This window comes from Helobdella robusta, assembly GCF_000326865.2.
Source record: "Helobdella robusta unplaced genomic scaffold HELROscaffold_3, whole genome shotgun sequence".
Lineage (NCBI taxonomy): Eukaryota > Metazoa > Annelida > Clitellata > Rhynchobdellida > Glossiphoniidae > Helobdella > Helobdella robusta.
This window is the reverse complement of record NW_008704501.1, coordinates 4276428-4296902: the sequence shown is the minus strand read 5'-3', so window position 1 is coordinate 4296902 and position 20475 is coordinate 4276428. Positions and strand designations below refer to the sequence as shown.

General features: G+C 32.4%; 1 protein-coding gene across 1 annotated transcript; it reads right to left on the bottom strand.

Moving 5' to 3' along the window:
* Window positions 1-127: 127 nt before the first annotated feature.
* Window positions 128-17569, bottom strand: HELRODRAFT_65381 (hypothetical protein; the record flags this gene model as incomplete). Its single annotated transcript, XM_009021344.1, has 27 exons — window positions 128-238; window positions 420-512; window positions 695-748; window positions 901-969; window positions 1164-1349; window positions 1507-1611; window positions 1705-1838; window positions 1959-2066; window positions 2132-2288; window positions 2456-2634; window positions 2784-2874; window positions 3176-3232; window positions 3752-3841; window positions 4655-4783; window positions 5460-5508; window positions 5581-5700; window positions 6127-6247; window positions 6861-6946; window positions 7575-7692; window positions 7894-7987; window positions 8996-9062; window positions 9560-9669; window positions 9952-10081; window positions 10670-10708; window positions 14130-14352; window positions 16540-16689; window positions 17347-17569. 27 exons carry the CDS (start codon window positions 17567-17569, stop codon window positions 128-130), a joined length of 3093 nt encoding a protein of 1030 aa, XP_009019592.1.
* Window positions 17570-20475: the final 2906 nt, after the last annotated feature.

The window sequence follows — 20475 nt, the reverse complement described above, 5'->3', positions numbered from 1 at the left end:
TCTGTAGAAAAAAAATAAATTTTTTAATAATTCATCGTTCATTCAACTAAAAGCCTAGCTTTTAAACTAATGCACCTAAGCATCGGCGAGGATAATGATTACTAATTTATCAACAAATCTATCCACGTCAATCAAGTTGTACCTGCTTAAGGTGTTCCATGGATTTGATCCTGGCTTGCCTCATCAGGTCCTCCTGTCCCTTCAAGACCCGAATGTTCCAGGCGTAGTTCTCCAACGTCTGCATTCAAATGGAAGAAAAATAGAGAAACAAATCGATCGAACCGTTGAAAATAAATTGAATTTCACCGACACATGTCAACAAAATATATCAACCCATAAAACTTCGCCGAATTCAGATAAGTATTACTTATACAAAGTTTAAAAAATTTACAGGAAAAAATTTTAAATATTGCATGTACTTTGTTGAGTTTTTTTCCTTTAAAACCGTTGGAAGCTGCCATATTGCTGAGGTTGTCGTGGTAAGTCATAGCTGACGATCTGCAACTGCTCAACTGGTTTCAATAGGAAATGTTAACTAATTAAATAACTCCTCGACAGTTAGAACTCAACTAAATTCCACGCACCATCATCTATTTATTGAATTTATTTTTGAGCTGCAAGTGGACGAAAAACAAAATTTTAAAATAAAATGATTTGTTGCACATACATGCATGTGTCTATGTATGCAACTGACCTTGTCAATAATTTTGTTTGCTTTCTCCTCTAAATTTTTGTTGTCCATCACGAACTGAATGAATAAATAAATACATAAAAAATAAATAACAATCTGAGAATTCTATGATAGGCTATATGTAATCATAAGATATATAATAAAAATATCAAGGTCAAAAGATTGAAAAAAATTATCGACTCAGTTTGAAATAAAAAAACCAATCCGACCATTTCAAAAACGGCGAGAGTTTTCTTAATGACGTCCGGCACAACTCCTGTCACATTCAGCATGGGGCACTGCAAATTATTCAGACATGCATATAATTATTATTTTGGTAGAATATTTAACTACAATTTGTTGAAACTTTAAAGCCTTATTTCACTTTTTAATTCGGCTAATAAATGAGAAATAACAGACAGACAAGCAGACAGACAGACAGAGAGACAGACAGACAGAAACTCAGACACTCAACAGTAAAACTGAAACCGACCCCATCAACAACGTTCACTTCCAGACTGACACTCTCCCCTAAATTTTGAACCCTGACGAACAGCTGCCTGACAGTTTGTTTGATGTTGCAGATGGGTGCCAGGCCACACAACTCCCTCAACATGACAAACGAACTGTGGACTCTGCTCGACAGCTCACACGCTTCTTTCCGGGATAGTGACGAAGACTGTCGTCAAAAAATAGTACAAGTTTTAAATTAAGAGGTCTAAAAATTATCATCATATTTAAATCACTGGCATCTTGTTGTTTGAAGCTTCAATGGAAATAAGAACGAAGACAGACGAACATGTAATTGCATCGAAATGATGATAACAGTAACAAACCCGGAAGACATCATCAACAGCCTTCAAACCAGTCAACTTGAGTTGGATGAAGTCCTCATCAGCGAACCTCTTCTTGCTCAGCAGAGATCCTCTACGACTTGCTTTCTGATTTCAATATGAATTAATCACTAATAACTTTTAAAAAATTACTGTTTTCTATATTATCTTAATTTGAATGGTTTAAAAACAAGGTCTCACTGATTTCTCCTTCTTGTTGTCGATGACGATATGTACGAAGAGAAGACAATCCTTGATGCAATCTCCTGAACTGGACTTGAGAGGTAGGTTCCTGTAGCCGGGCAGCAGACAGCAGGCTGGTATCGTGTGCTGGCCTGAGATCATTAAACAAGAAGAAAAATTATGTAAATGCATTTTAGACTATGCTTTCGATTACAGCTTTGTGCGATTTAGTAGTTAATGACGGAAATAAATTTGAAGTAGAGAGGACAGACCTATGAACTCATCACCGATGAACTCGTCGTCCAGCACAGCAAACCTGACCATAGCCATCTCCATTAGATTCAACTCAAACTCAAAACTCTCGTCATAGATGGGGCCGACTGCAAGGTAGAAATTAAATGAAATGAAAATAACGTTTGTTATTCATGATGTGCATTGAACGAACCTGTAGCAGTTGATGTCTCCATGTGTTGAATGGTTCGTGTTCTACGTTCCATGCAATCAGCTGGTATGCCAATAATCTCAATGGTAACGTAGGGGTCAAGTGTCATGCTCTTCGAAGCTGCTCCCTCTGGTTTTGGCAAGTTCTGAGCGCTTATTATCTGTGGGGAGGAGTTGAAGCAATATAAAGTTATCGCAAGCCAAAACAAATATTATTACGAAACTATCATCTCGTTTTTAAAACATTTCTCATCATAAACGTAAAATTACATCAATTGAACCCAATTATAATAAACATGTGATGAAACGTGGAACGGTAGATTTCCACCTTAATGTGTAAAATTTGGGGAGACACGCCGGGAATGACCCCCTTGGAGTTTGCCTTGAACGATCCAATCTTCTCCCGCATGATCATCGGCTTCAGGACGTAACCACAGGAACCATTCTGTGAGAAGAGGCCGTCATTGAGGTCCATCATCACCCCACAGGTCTGGTAGTTCAAGGTCACTGTCAGGGAAGTTAAGGCTTAATTAATTTAAATTTAATTAAGGTTACAATCTAGAAACTAGTAAATTATGCAAATTAGTGCTCTTACAAAATGTTAACACTCTTCTGATAAATTTGCCAAAAATTTTAGTTGAGAAAAGAAAAGAGACCAAATTGGCAGCCACAGTTCCAAAGATCCTGAGGATGATAATTACTTGAGTCCAACCTCATCTTGTTCGGGAAGACCAAGGACAAACAAGTCTGCGTAGTGTGGTGACGACGATGATGATTATGACGATGGCGACCGTGAAACTTTTGATTTCATCAAACAAAAAAATTCGACCAGATTTTCGACATCACATGATAATCATCAGTCATCACATTATCATATCCGCCATAAACTGCGATTCAACTTCCTGGCGTTGTTAACAATAACAACCAATCATCGAAACAGCAGCACGATAACAAGTAGATGGGGAATGCTTCGTTGAATGTGAACAAACTAAAAACTAAGCAACCAATGAATAAATTAATTAATCAATCAATCAATTAATTAGATGACTTTGTTCATCTGGATGAGTTCCTCGTGATGAGTGTTGGCAAGTTTCAATGCAGTTGTCTCGTTTAGCGTCAATGCTGTCGTCGGATGGCTTACTGAGGCAATAATTATAAAAAATATTTCAAATAATAATAATAACAATAACTATAATTAAAAATTATAATAATAAATATTATTATTATTATCATTATTGTTTGATTGTTTTGCTGTTAAAAGTTCCGTCAATGCATACGACACACGGGCGTTTGTTTACACTTGTTCTCATGTACAAATGATCACTTGTGTGAAATATGAAATGAACGATCTTGTAAGAAGTATCATGTATTGACAAATTCAATACGTTTATTTTACAACAAAAATGTAAACATTTTACACGACAGGGAAGTTCTTAAACGTCTGTCTGAAACTCGATGAATGACACAGGAGTCGCCTGTATAGTCTTTAGAGTTACTTGTGACACAAATTTTAAATGCAACTAAGTAAGCGAGGACCGATTTGTAACCTGTCAGAGTGAGAAATGAAAACGAAAAAGAGTAAAAAAAGAAGATAAAACCTACGCTGAGAATTCATGAGAGAAACAGGGGAAGATATGAGGGAGTCGTCAAAATACTTCTTAAACTTTCGCGACGATTTTGAGAGGTAGACTAGGCTGGCGAGTTCTTTGCATAACTTCCTCCTTACAGGTATCAAGTCCTGTCGATGGAATAATAAAAATTGCAGAAATTTCAAAACATCACAACCGAAAAAAAAATCGATCCTGTAAAATTTACATTCGCTAATTAATTACCTTCACGCCAAAATTATTCTAAAGCCAAAAAACATTCATAAATGATAATGCGCCTCAGTCGCTTGCCATGGCGCTATATAAAATGACATTATCCTTATTATTATTATTAAAAATAAATACCATGGCTAAAGTTGCCTGCGTTCAATAGCTAACTATCAGTGCATGCACACCCATCACAAAATAATAATAAAAATAATAATAATAATAATAAATAGTAATATATGTACATTGTACAATCATTCCATGTGATGCGTCTGCAAGCGATCAAATTAAAAGTTACACATCATTAAAAATGATAAGTAGTTAAGTAGTTACAAGCAAACAACAGAAACAGCAGCGGCAAAACTACTATTATTCTTTAATTTAATTTATCTTTTTATCTTTTTTTTAACAAAATAATTATCTCGATTTAGTTTCATTAATAAACTTTTTAATATCTACGTATTAATATTTTTAGTTACAATTTCTATTTAAATTCATTTCTGACTATTTTATGTACTGTCTGACAGGTTGAAACATTTTCCGCGTCAGACCGACAGGGAATAAAGTTAAAAGAATAAAAATAAAAAAACAACAACACAACAACAACAAAAACATAACAACAACACAACAACAACAACAACAACAACAACAACAACAGCAAAAACAACACCCACCCTGTCAGCTTTTCTACTGTTAGTCTCCTCGTCCTCCACGTTATCATCATTATCATCGTCGTCGCCGTCATGCTCGTAATATTTCCCATCAACATCTTCATCCTCATCATCATCAACATCATCATTGTTATCGTCATCATCATCACCGCCTGACGACAATTTCTGGCTCTAGATTTTCAAAAAAATTCAAATGATATTTGTACGTCATGTATCATTTGATATTTCGAGGGTGCGTTATAGAAATTTTTTTTAATTTTCTATTTTTATAAACCGAAATTCAAATATTATGAAATTGAAACTGCCAAGCTAAACACACACACACACCACACACACACACACACACACACACACACACACACACACACACACACACACACACACACACACATTCACACAAACAGATCATCATCACAAATTCACGACAGCAGATGAGTGAGTGAACAAACACAACGTTCCTCCATTAATACGTCATAATGAACATACCAATGGTATGCAGTGCGGGTTAACAACCCAGATGAATGTCATCCGACATAGCGACATGAATGAAATCAATAACATGTTGCGTGTGAATGCATATGAATTGAACATGCGGGGAATTAAACAGACCTCATTAGCTTTTGCTTTATATCAGAGGTTTAAGCTTACATTCAACATGAATAGATTAATAACTCAAAGCACGATAGATTATTGAATATTGGATGATAATTGTACCTAACATTTAGGAAATAAAATTTAAAGTCTTTACAACGCATTGATTCAAACATCATTAATGTCCAACAACCAGGTTGATGATACGAACAACAAACTAATAGAAGAAGCATCATGTATGCAAGCAAACGCAAACCAGAATTAATATTCTGTGTTTGAGGACGGTAGGTGATGGCAGATGGTGACTGTTGAATGTTGTCATGTCTCCATCCTTATCTCCAGAGCCCACATCATCCTCATTCCTTGGAAATGGCGACGACGACGATGTAGAAGATGGAACGAGAAGTTTTTTCTTGAAAACATCCTTGAGAATGGAAGCCATGACGTGTTGTTGAGGCAGGCCACAGTGAACCACGAGGTTTATTATCACAGGAAAGCTAAATAAACAGTTGCAAGGTTGCTCATTGTAATATTACATATCAACATCACCCAACGAATGGATGACCATGAAGGGTCACACTTATAATATATAAATACATTGAATGACGACATTTTGCTGGAATTAAAAACATATGAAGCAGTGTAACAATTAGATCGAGAATATTATCGGCCTAGCAATTTTCGATTCTACATGTAGAAATATCATAACCACTACGGCCAGTAATAAATAAAACTAATACAATTGACGTATGTACGTCTGCATGAACGTACATTTTGTTTGTTAGCTAATCCGATCTTTATAAAAACAAACAAGCGGATAATATATGAACAACAGCAGCCAACATGAAGCAATTTAGGCATCGGTTAAACAGCATCCAGCAAACAAACACTGAGTGGAAGAACAAAAAAGGGAAGGAACGAACTCGGATGAATGGAAGGCATGGAGATCGATTGCCCGAATGACGGATTGGAAGGTGAGGTTCGCCGTCATGAAGTTGCCTCTGTGCACCACTGGTTCATTATCCGGTCCGTCCCAGCAGTCAACTGCAAGCAACATTTACACTCATTTAGTGGCTATCGTAACATTCATCATTTCCGTTTTAATAATAATAATAAAAATTACAACAATAACAACAACAAGAATAATAATAATAATATGTAGATGCTAAAATCCATCTGTCTAATCCTATAAATTAGTTATCCATTATTAATAAAGTTAGTAAGCCATAATACATAAGCGCACACACACACACATGTATAATTTACATTTACATACAACACACACACACACACACACATGTATAATTTATAACACATCCACGTACATTAATCTACTTCAGAAAAAAATTTATCGTAATCCATTTTACAAAATTCATTTTCTCCATTCGGCGTCAACATGAAAATATGCCAACAGTGAAATGACAACCGGCAAATAAGACTTTCGAGAAAAAAGTTTCGTAATCATCAGCGTATCAAAAAATATAAGAAAGAAAAATAAGCAACGTCAATTAGATACCATGCTGGATATTTAAGCCTGGGATACGAAAAAAAACATGAAACTTCGCAAATGATGAATTGCACTGGTGAAATATTAGCTTCTCTATTAAAAAATAACTTGAATTCTGTTAAAAAATGATTTAACTCAAATGGAACCTACCCTTCACGAGTCTGCATCCCTTCTTCAGAACGTATATGTAGCCATCCAGACTGGGCTTGCTCAGCAATTGATCCTTCAGTAAGTACCTGTGAAAAATTTTACTTCAACTGAAATGCATAGAATGGTCGAACTGCAATATAATCAGTTTTGTAATTAAGAAGACGTTCATATTTGTTTCTTTAAGTTGTCGATAAAACATAAGCACCAGGTAGGCGTTAAAATTTATAAAAAATATTTCTTCCCTTATTTATGTTAGTAAAACGCATTTGGCATGAATCATATGTCTGAATATCCGTTATTTATCATTATGCTTTTTTTTAGAAACGTGCAATCAATTTATAACCACTGTTGATCGATAGGTTTCCTCTTTTTATTTTTCCTTCTGTTTCTCTTTCTTTATTTTTTTTTCTCTCTCTATCTTTCCCTTGTTTGTGTTAAATAGTTTTCAGTCACTCTAAATCGTTCTAAGCCAATTAATCTTCCCTGGAAGATAAATGGTGCAATGTTACAAAGCTAAGCACAAATTTAAAACCCTCTAAAAAATGTTGATCCGTTGAAACCGGCATGCATTAGCGTGGCGCGGAGAAAATCACATTAGGACACCGAGCATTCAATTCGTGTTGGCTTAATATGAGTAGATGATGACGTCAGTAGTGAACATAGTCCGCTGTGGGAGTAAGAGATCGGCAAAAATAAAATGAAAGTAGAACGAACGTGTTGTGCGACGAGGCGACGAAGTAGTGGGACAACGGCTGGTTCATATCTTGGCAGACGTGTGTTTGCATCGGGTTGAATATGAAGCACTCCTCAGATGACAGGTAGGCCGTGAAACCTGCATCATTGTTTACGTTTCAGTTTATTCAGCTGGCGTTAAATTTGATGCTTATCTATTAGCAATAGTTGTAAACTCATGAAACATCATCCCTCTAGATATAAAAATTGTAACTATATGGAATTAAAAATTCAATTCGAAGCAAAAAGATGTTGAAATAAACTAGGTAAGAAAGTAAGAAAAAAAGAAAAAGGAAGAAACCATCAATGCCGATGTAGCTGTTCAATCGTCCGTCTTCCGATGGCTCGTATTTCATAATTAGCTCCACGCACTTCTCCCTCGTCATGTCGGCAACCTGGATTTTGTAACAGAATCGCATTAAAAAAGTAATAACATGGAATCAAAGACAGAAAGAAATAATGGCTGACATGGACGCAACAGCCTGGGCGGGCAATCAGGCAGTACACTCCTGATCATATGCTAGATAATGTGTGCCTGTCTATATATCATGTGCTAAAAAATGTATGCGTGTTAGTATATGCTAGAATGATGTATGCCAACGCGTGTGTGCGTGTATTAATGTAGATAGATAAAATGCACGTGTAGACATTGTATGCAGAACATTAAAACATGTGTTAAGCGAGGGCAATACATTTTAATTTCTCAAGAGAACTTATTGCCAACTGAAATGCAGCCAATAGAAATTGAAATGATGTTAACTCTGACAGAATAAACAAAATGTGAAGGCATTTTTTGAAGCCATTCGTTTGAAATTAAGTCCGTGTTGAAAATAAATTAAGGTACACATAAATAACAACCACACCATCCAAATGATACTTTAACACAAGCAGATAGCTTAGAAAATTATTCTGAGTGATGAGGATGATGGGAAATGTATAAACTAAACAGAAGTAAGGCCAACATGAGCCATCAAGTTAATCTTGAAAATTAAGAAAAAAAACCAGATGAGTAGTGAGTAAGTACTCGGAGTTGACTGAAAACATCGTAAGAAAAACGTTGTAGGAAATTGAAGAAATAAATAAGTTGATAGCAATTATGAGAGAGGAGACAAACAAAAACAATTATAAATTGAATAAACAAACGGCAGATAATTAACTTTAAACAAACAACTGAGAAAAAATGATAAGAACATCAATGAACAAACAGGTAGACATTGACGAACAGTGACGAAATAACAAATAAACAAACGGACAAATAAATATATAAACAAACAGAAAGAGAGACAAAGACAGAGACAAACATAAAAAGCCATACAAACCGACGAACAAAGAGGCATAAAAAACACATCCAAGCAGACAACATAGAGACGTACATAGAGGGGAAGAAATAGAAACACACATACCCCTTGTTCAGACTCAACAAACAACATGAGTTCCTCGCAAGTCATGTAATCAATTTCCTTTGCATATCTGATCGACAGGAAAACGTTGTTATGATGATGAAGATGATGACGTAATGTATCATGTTTGTTTGCTGCTGCTGCTTATCAAAATGCGGATTCATCGCGTAATAAATAAAACCACTTCATTGTGCAAACCAATACATTCATAAAAATATTTTCAATTAGAAATGCCTGTGAAAGTGTAAACAAGTATGTACATAAGAGACCTTATATTTTATTATTTATATGAAATTTTACGCCACCGTCTTTTTTTGCTCCCACTCAACGTGAGATGGTAAAGTGGAGTGACGTTTCCATCAACACCCACAAACATAACTTTATAAATTTCGCTATATACTCTATCACACACACACACACACACACACACACACACATATTAATATATATATTAATATATATATATATATATATATATATATATATATATATATATATATATATATATATATATATATATATAAACATTCATTTGCATCATAAAAACATATTTATAATTTGACAAACCTTATAAATAGAAAATGTATATCAGGTCTGGTAGAAAATTTTTTAAAAACATCAACAAATTCCTTTTGGCTTAATTTGAAGTCGTCATCATCTTTGCTTTGTTTGACTTCCTGCAAATTATGGAATAAATGATGTGGTGGAATGTATGATGAGAAAGCAAAAACTAACCTCGAGCTAAAAATTCTCCCATAACTTCAAAAACAAAACTTTTTTTTTATTTTTCTATTTTGCAAGCAAAAAACTGTCCAAAAAGTGATTCATTCCATTCACATGATAAAGTTTTACAAAATAACAAAATTTCCTTAATATAAATCAAAGGGTAATAACAAAGAAACAATCTACAAAATTGAATGAAAATTGAAAAAAAAGTTAAACAACAGATTGAAGTGAACCTTCAGAAGATGTTTGATCTGTGATGTGGAGAGATTTTTGTTGATTTTCTTCATGAGCTGGACGACCTCCTCACCATCCAGCTGACCATGGCCACTTGTATCTGCATCTTCAAATATGCCCTCCAGCCATCTATGTAGTCAACAATCATAAGGTTTCAACAATCATTCTTCAGTTAAGTCCTTAGAAAAATAAATGAAGCAGTAGGTACAACAAATTCATTTTTTAAAGCCACAGGAAAACAAAATAATATAACATTATATCCTCATCACATTAAAACCCTATCAAAGCAGTAAACACCAGAACTTAATGATCTAACTACACATGATAAGGATTAAGAAGACTGAAGAGTAAGACAGACAGATAGATTAGCATTAAAACAAGAGAGCCTCCAGTAAAACCACTGCTTGCACCTGCAAGACGAAGAAAAGTAAAACTGGAAAGTAATCATTTTTAATGGATCAACTGAATAACAAATCTCGTGATGCCTACGGCACATTTCCATGAACAACTCAACTTTGTTGTCACCGAGTCAAAAAAATTTAAAATAATAAAGAATTACATTAATGTAGTTGAGAAAAACACAGAATGATAATCTTTCCTTAAAGTAAAAACCCCGTAAAACTAATTAAACAGTGTATGAGATTATAACATTTGAATAAATATAAGGCTTATTTGTTGCAGTACAGTATATGGCCAACGAAAATAACCAACAAAAACTGACATGTTGATGGAATAACTTGTTTCATCTTCTGATAACTATTAACAGGTATAAATCAATTGATATAAATCAATTGAAATGTCTAATCAGTTTAACCGTTTAATCAATATCTTGAAAAACCACACACAGAAAGAGCACAACTAAATAATCTAGAAGGAATTAAACCATAAAAACAAAAAAAAGTAGACCTATCTTCATCATGTACGTACGAATTCAAATTCAAATGCATAGATTTTAATGGCAGATACATCCATTTTCATAGCACGCCCTTCTCACAGAGCACTTTTATTTTATACATCCTCCATTTATAAGAACAAACTCAACATCAATAAAACAAAAACCTGTCATGACGCTTAAGCATGTTCAAAATATTTATCAAAATGATGAATGGATGGCGTCACTTTATTTGCTTTAAACTGCATACATTGTCATGTTATTATCTGCATTCACTTTCCACTCATCGTCACTTATCAAAATATAATTTTTTCAACATTTTTTAAACGGTTTCTTTTATAATCTTTATGCTAAAAAATTTTGAAAAAAAAATGAAATTCCAAATCTGGTTGCAAAAATTGCGTTGAATTTATTCATTTTTGAAATTTCCCTTTCATTCAATAAGCCATCAGAACTAAATTCGCTCCAGAAATCCTTTTTTCAATAATTTTTCACTCTTCATTTTATCAGTCGCGGTGAATTACAGAAGAAAATGTCATTTGTGGAAAAAATTTTTTTTTAATTTTTAAACCGTCCTTTGTAGGGTGAAAACGCCTGGTAAGAAGTGTAATGAGAAGTATTCTGAAAAATTATTTAGAGACAATAATTCGCATCACAACGAACAGACAAATAAAAAATTAAAACGACCTTGATCTGCAATACAACAAAGTAACAAACATATTAATAAATAAATAAATAATTAAATTAATTAATTAATTGATTGATTAATTAATTAATTGATTAATTAATTGATTAATTAATTAAGAGATACGAGGAGAAACTATGAGGACTTTACTTACTTATCTCTCAGTGGCTTCCTCACATCTGAACTCGCATTGCCCACTGTTGGGATAAATAAATAAAATATTTAACACGTATGCCACATACACACGCAGACAGACACACAGACAGACAAATACACACACAGACACAGACACACACACACACACACACACACAGATACATACACACATACATATATATATATATATATATATATATATATATATATATATATATATATATATATATACACATGTATACATACATATACAAAGTGCTATAACAAAAAAATACAACCGGACACTAATTATTTAAAAATTATCTTTTGAAAACGTTTTTCCCTTCCATTTGAAAGAACGTGAAAAAATTCTGCAGAGAATCATTCGCAGATTTGCACCGATAAATTCGAAGAAATGACAAAAACCTGACCTACGACTTCCTCTTTCGCGAATTTTTAACCCTGCATGACAACGAAAATTTAACAATGCAATAAAAACTTAAAAGCACATAAAAATGCCATTTACAAGTGTAAGAAATAAATACGATCTTCTCCTAGGTAAGAAAAAACTATGAGGCACTTGAAAATTAGTAAAATATGTTAAAGAAAAGGAAGATGAAAATAAAAGCAGCCACATTATTTCCAGTAAAAGATCCCTTTCCCCTTTTTTGGCTGATCAAATATTTCACGTGAAAATAAATTAAACAATACAAGTTCAAGTACAACAAAACAAAAAATGAATGCAAATAAGCAGTTCTGCATTTAAACTACATTTCATATGTTTTTGACTGCAAAGCAAGCAGTGTTTGTTACACTTAAGAGAAAAATAATAAAATAAAAAGCAAATCAAGAATGAAGGAAGATGAAAACATAGAACAAACAAACATTTGAAATCAATTAGTTGTAGATGGGGAGAGCCAAACACTTAAACACAACAACTATGCTCTGAATATAAATGATGAAAAATAACTATTTCAATCATTCACAATGGACTCAATATATGGAACAATCGATGTAATGGATGGATGTACTGTAGCGATGGTAACTTTTAGTTGATCACTCCCTAGAAACTTCTTTGTTTCCTTTCGCAATTTGCATGGTGGGGAACGCTTCAGAAGTAATCATAAAATATCAATTTGATCCATCAGCAGTTAGCTCTAATAATAATAGGAGTGCCAGGCTTCATGTCAAAAATATTTCTCTGAGAAAATGCTAGCAATTATACTACCACTATTAACCATACTAGCAATATTTAAGTATTAATTTAGTTCTTTTAAAACTTTGAAGGTTCAAAAACCGTCAAAACATGGACAGCAATATGATAGAGGCATGCTATGTGTATGTGTCCAATAATACAGCGAATGAACAGACATACTGACTAACAACAGATGAGCCTGCGTAATTAGTTCTGGTAATTTAATTGACGCAACACAGAAAGTTTAATTATAACTAATTAAAAAATTAACACTATGTAAGTACATTTGCATTTGTCCTGGACAACATCATTAAAACTGCTTGCTAGAATAGAAATTACACATATAGTCAATTGAACAACAATAACATTCGTTTAAAAAAACATAATTTTGCATACACAAAAAGGGAATACGTCAATTCATTTATACTAAATCAAATAAACTTGTGTTACACCTTTGAAGTATAAAATTGAAATTTATCTTATTCAAGTAATTCCATCCCACTTACACATTTGAAGCATAAAATTAATCTAGTATATTTTTGTTGCCTGTTGACGCAAACAGGTCACCATCGTTGCTTTAATTCTGCATGTGCAATAACATAGTTACGCAGAAAATATTTATAAACCAAGGCAGCTTTATTTATGTGTTACCATTTTTCTAGCCACAAAAATTTTTAAAATAGAATAAAATAAATTGAAATGGAAATGGAAAACATACCATCCATCCAATCATCCATCTATCCTTCAATACACACATGCATGTTTGCTGATTTATTCAGGTGATAATGTTAAGTGAAAACCATTTATAACTTTTAATTGAAGACTAGAAATGTTATTAACAGTTTGAATCATTGTGGCCATTTTCAATCTATCTTATTACGCTGCTTATATTATGTTTTCCTTTGATAAAAAGAAGTCCTAATAAAAACAATTCATTTTATTGAAAGGCAAATTAATATAGATTAGATATTTTTTGTGGCATGCATTTTCTCAGCATGTTTTTCAACCAAGCATTACCATTAGTCAAAATTTGTGCCTACTCATTTGTAACCATTACCTTCTACATTTAGGTTTACTTCGGAGAAACATCGCAAACTGAAAAAATGCTGATTTTCTTTTATAATGAATGATAATGAAAAAAAATCATTAGCAACATCAAGGAATATTAGTAAAAACTAATCATTATTTACAACTGTAGCCAGCAAATAAAAAAAAACTGACAGACTGTGGCTTGCCACAGAGCTGTTAATAGAAGTTAGGTTACTGTAACTAACATGGTTTGAATTTTCCAGTGATGAGACAAGTGAGACCAGTGATCCAGATCTTGGCCTCGTCCACAGACGCCGCTACCAGGTCGAGACTGTCAAACGAGTCGCCAATTATTATGGAGAACATGCAGCCTTCGTTTACGTTCGGAAGCTCCGACTCTTTCAAGTTTCGCAATATTTCTGTGTTACGACCGCACCGAACTTCTTTGATCTGACTAACGAGAACTGAAAATCGAAAAATTAAATTTGAAAACATTTCAGACACAATTTTCTAACTGGTGAATATTTTTAATTGGATAAAAATGGCTTTCAAAAATATATCAACATTTATTGCTTATGTCAACAGTACATTAAAACATTCCCACAATCTTTGCTAGATGGCTCAAAAACAAACACTAAATTGAAATTTTTTTGATAAAAAACTTTGAGAAAGAAAATTTTTGAGAAAGTTTTTTCATTGAGAGACAGTAAAGAAAGTGTTATTTATAGAGGCATTGTTGTTGCTTTAATTATTTCTTCCTTGCACAATGTCATTCATCCGTGCTAAATTTATAAACATTCATTCATTTTAGGAATAAAGAACTGATCAAAACATATGTTAGGGTTTTTAAAAAAATGGCTTTCATCTCAGCATTCAAATAGCAAAAATATTTTAGATTTCCAGCATATCATTGCATTTAGATACTGATATATATTCTACAAAACAATCAAGACTGTGTGATTTTCCCAAAAAAATTAATTTTATTCCGTTGCAAAATATAAAATTTAAAAAAAAGCCTTGTGGCGGTTAAAAAAATATCAAAAGATATCGATGAATCATCAACATTTGTAGCACCAATATTTCTTTAATCAGCATCAGTTGGCTTCATTGTAAAGCTTTAAGGTTCAACTCAAAACCAAATTATGCACTGTATGTAAGCAGCTAGGCAATTGTATGTAATTTATTGCAATAATAACCAAGATCAACAACAGAGTGAACGAGTGCACAATGTGAACCGAGCATAATTAGTAGTAAAAGTTTTATGCACTTGAATGATAACATGCATACTGCAAATAAGTAAATAGACTATCATCATTACCATCATCATCAACATCACATCATCAACATCACATCATCACCATCATCATGTGCTAAAACTACAAGTATAATTTGCTTGTATTTATCAATCTAACAGCACTAAATTGCTTTCCAATAGGTGTCACAAACAACAGCATCACTATAATTATCATTATTATCATCAACTAGCAAATAGCAATGTTAACAACAATCCCAAAACTTTTATTTTAAAACTTAACAGAACACACACACACACACACACACACACACACACACACACACACACACACACACACACACACACACACACACACACACACACTCACACACACACACACACTTAAAGAGCATAGTATAGTAAGGATGCAAATAACATCACATAACTTCACCCAATATACTTTTATTGATAATTGTATGATGGTTGAATTAAGTGCAAGCATGTAACTAAAATCTTGAAAACCTCAATCTTTATCACCCTTGTAAAAGACCAACAACTTATATATATATATTTAGTAACTGTTCACATAGAAATTTCAACATGGAGTTTTTCATCTCTAATATATAAGATAAGCCTGCCCTAACACACAACACTTTGTACCCAAATGTTTCAAAGTGGTGCACATGTAATGGTGTATTACACTCAGGGAACATAAAAATGTGACAGCAGTTCTTAAAGCCAACATTTCACAAAGGATCCATCTCTCTTTCTTTCTGGGCTTCTCCCTTTCTCTCTCTCTCTCTCTCTCTCTCTTCCTCTCTCACTCTCTCTCTCACTCTCTCTTTCTTTCTCTCTTCTCTCTCTCCTCTCTCTCTCTCTCTCTCTCTCTCTCTCTCTCTCTCTCTCTCTCTCTCTCTCTGTACAGGTTTACATCAAAGTATTCCACAGGTGTAGTCTGCAAAATTTTAAAAATTTAAAAAAGAAATTTGTCCAACAATGAATTTTCAACCAGTGCTCATTTTCATACACATATCACCGAATTGCTAACTCATGCCAATTTAAGCCCAGAAGAAGATCCAGATATAGAAACTATTTTGCTGAATTTGTTTTCATTTTAAAAAGATTAATCATATATATTTGAAATAACAAGAATAATCATTTAACAATTAAATTGAGTAAAGGGAATGTGAAAAATAGGCTAGAATATTTTGAAAACACATTCTTAAAATTGCAAAAATTATGGCTAAAGCAAAAAATGTAACTGAAACACCTCCATAGAAACCATGCAAAGCAAACAAATTTAAAATTATTTAAATATTTGAACAGCTTAACAATGAGACATAGACAGCTTTAAAATTTTTTAAATACATATAGGTTTAGATTAACAGCAAGGAATATGTTAAGATAAGAAACCAACGTTTGGCCTTGTTTGGTTTCTTTGAAGAAGGATGCCATACAAGCTCTTGATAATCAGATGACAGCAAATACAACCTCCTATACTGCCTGCCATTTGAGCGTATCTTGATTAGCTCACTACCATTTTGCATGTAACAAAGACAATCTGGAGCTAAACATTTATATTATAAAATATAAAAATCAATTTAAAAATTCTACGAAATGTTACACATTCTAAAAAATTATTTGTGATGACACATTTAAACATATAACATTAAGTTGTTTTCAAGTTGATCTCCTTAAAATATTTAGTACTTTTTGTTTCTAAACAGTTCTTTAGTTCTGTAAATTAATTTTGTTTATTGGACAGTAAAGCATTATCTGAGATTGAAACTTTTAATTTAAGAACTCAAAATTTAAAACATCTGTTACATTCACTTTACATAAAGGTAAATATGCTCATTTCAATATGCTTATTAATTAGTATTTCAATAAAAAACTAAATACTATACTTATACTCAGATGAGAATTTACAAATTTAGACTCTAAAGTATTAAGATATATAAAAAAAACAATGCTACAAAGCTTGCTATTTTCTACCTGCTATAAAAATATTTCTACTTTCATAATCAACATAACTTCTGAATTTCAGAATGATGTTTACATCACCCACAATTAAACTTACTAAGATCTATAGTGAACTAGTTAACCACTAACACCACAAACTAAATTAATCAGTGTAGCAATGTAAATTTGATCAACTTTCATTTTTAGATAAGATGTCTTGAGATAACATAATCATAATGACATCACTTTTTTCTACACTAACCACTAGCAACAGTCCTATCAGTTATTGCACTTGGGTAGCTGAATGAGACCGTCTTTTTCTTCTCACTGCGCCTTCCACTTCCCTGTTTCATCAAACTACTTTTTCTCGGCAGGGACCCATCTACTGCTGAAGAAGAATTGTCTGGAAGTAAGAAGTTGTTGTTGTTGGTTGTTGTTGCAGTTGTTGGTAGTGCAGGTAAAGCAGTTGTAACTACTCCAACCATTTTGTTGCTATCCCTATTCAGATTCACATCTTGTTGCTCAGTATCAACAGCAGGGCTAGCAACATCAATCGTTGTTTTGTTATCCTCAGTCATATCTCATATTTATTTTCAATTAAAAACATATTTTGTTTGTCTGTTTTGTTTAGTTTTGTATATTATTGTTTTGTTTTTGAATTTTAAAAATTTTTAAGTTAAAAAAATATTAAAGTTAAGTTAACTGTTAAATTAATATTTAATTAATAATTAATTCACACATCTACATATTAAAATTAATTAATATTAAAGGCAGACAAGTTTATTTAATTAATTAATAATTAAAAGTTCTTCTTTTGAAAACAGAACAGGACAAGAACCAGGACAGCCCAGTAGAACTCGAATGCACAGTGTACATGTACAACTTCTCTTCAAAACCTCAATCATTTTTCTTCTTGTGCCGTCCTGAACTTCTTACGTCTTGTTCCTTGGCATCGGCAAGTGCCACACGAACGGCATTGAAATAAATATGGAAAAACAAAATTCATGAAAAAATATCCATATATGCATATATAATAAAATAAAATAGAAAATTTCCAACAGATATTCATGGAAAATGGCCAACAGATAGATATATTTATAGAAAAATGTCCAACAGACATTCATAGAACAATTTCTAATTGATATTCATAAAAAGAGTATCCAACAGATATTATATATATATAGAATTTCATGCACATTTATATTATTAACTTACGCATAATTATATGTAATGTTTCCTATTAATTATAAGTATATGTATGTATCATTCTAAAAAGTATATGGGTATCATCATTTAAAGTATATAGCGTATCATTCTAGTATATGTGTATCATTATTCAAATATAGTCGGACCTCATTATAGCGAACTTCTATACAATAAAAATCTCTATATAACGAATTTTTATGTCCCTTAGAATTTTATAAAACTGTTTCTATAAAGCTAAAATAATTTCTCTATAGCGAACAAAATTTATAAAAGTTTAAAAAAATATCCGACCAGTAAACATTATTAATTTATGTTATCAAATAAATGATTATAAGGTGGTTTTTCATAAATATATTGCATATAAAGGCAATACTTTAAGGCAATATAGAATTTTTTCCCGAAGAAATTCTTTATAACGAAATTTCTATATAACGAACCATCAAATTCGTTATACTAAGGTCCGACTGTATGTTTATGTAAGTATAACTTATTCTAAGTATATGTTTAAATATCATATAAAAATATATTATTATATCATTATATACCACACACACTATATTATTATCTAAAAAGCATCTTGGCGATTCACCGTTTGACCGGAACTTTTAACATTGAACAAAAAAACTAGGCTTTAGTTATTCTTTTATTATTCTTAATATTATTTAACTAATAAATTTATTTTATATTATTTTCTCCCATCATACAATAAAGTATAAAAGGAAACAAAAACAAACGCGAATAAACATTGTGTGTATAATACGCAATTCTCGGAACAAATTATTTTTTCTAATGCTATCTGTGGAGTAACTGAAAAATAATGATCAAATCATTCCCATGATTTTGTTCTTAAATTCGTTAAAAACTGAAAATGCGTAGTCATGTTTAAGACTAAGTCAAACTAACTCTCTGAAAAGATAAGACCCTTACAAAAATTGTTGGTTAAGTCACTGATGCATTGTAACAAAAAACAATTAAATTCATTTTAACAGTTTAAAAAATAAATTGAGTAAAATTAACTAGTAGCCTTCTTAAACAAACTGAATGTGTTAACCAGAATGTGAAAAAACTCATTCAAACATGAACATCGTACAATTTAAATTGTTTTGTGCCATACCAAATCTAGCGCGTCTTCTCACGAAAGATTAAAGAACGCTTCATGCTTTTGACAGCCGGGTATCTCTTTTGCATTTGAACTCGGTCAATGCAACACAGTGACTGGGCACTTGACCAACACCAAAAATGAGTTTCAGAAAAGTGTAGCAAAAACAGCAAATGGTTGAGGTATAATCATATGATATCAGTGTTTTATAAGGCTAATAAATTTATCACTGAAATAACAAAATCTGTTGGTCTACGTACCGTACTTACCACGTTCTTAAAACAATGTTTCAATGACAAATTTTGATGAAAACTCAAGAGAAGATTATAAAATTCAAGAAAATGAAAATTGCTAGAGCGTGGTTCAGTTTGATTTGTTGAATAATATATGTACTGATGGTAGCTTTTCATAGCAGGGCTACCGGAAAAAAGTTTGTGTTGTGTTATCTATGCTGAATTGTAAATAATGCTTTATCGAAGGCGATAAAATTTCATTAAAATTGTAGCAAGGCGCTGGATGGCACGTTCATTTATTTTTTTGTTAACATTCGGTTCGTAAATTAGATTTCCACTTCCACATCCGTCATGAAACTTTTTGAGGGGAGAAACTCGTGCAAAATTTACTTCACTGTTTTATTATTCATTAAATGTACTGTCCAATGTTAATTAAAAATATTTTTGCAGAATATACAGCTGTTAATATTTCTTGACGTAGGTACGTTTTGGTTGTTTTTAACCTATAAATATTTCATGACCTTTTTGAACCAAATGTAATTAACTGCTCATAAATTATTGTAATTTTATTTCAATGTTTTAATGACTATTTTCTTTTTCATTATATCAACTTTTTTGTAAACTTTGGCTCAATTCAGTAGAAAGAAACGGTTTTCAAAGGAATAAAAAATTAACTGATAGAATGAGATGGCTAATAATAACATATAGTTTTATAGCAATAAAATGCATGCACGCTTCGTTTCAATCTTGCCAAAAGTTAGGAACACCGTTGAAATGGTTTTCTTCTTACTAATTGAACCATGCCGCGATGGCTCACGTAGTGCTCATGCCATCAGTTTCCTTAATCAAGTCA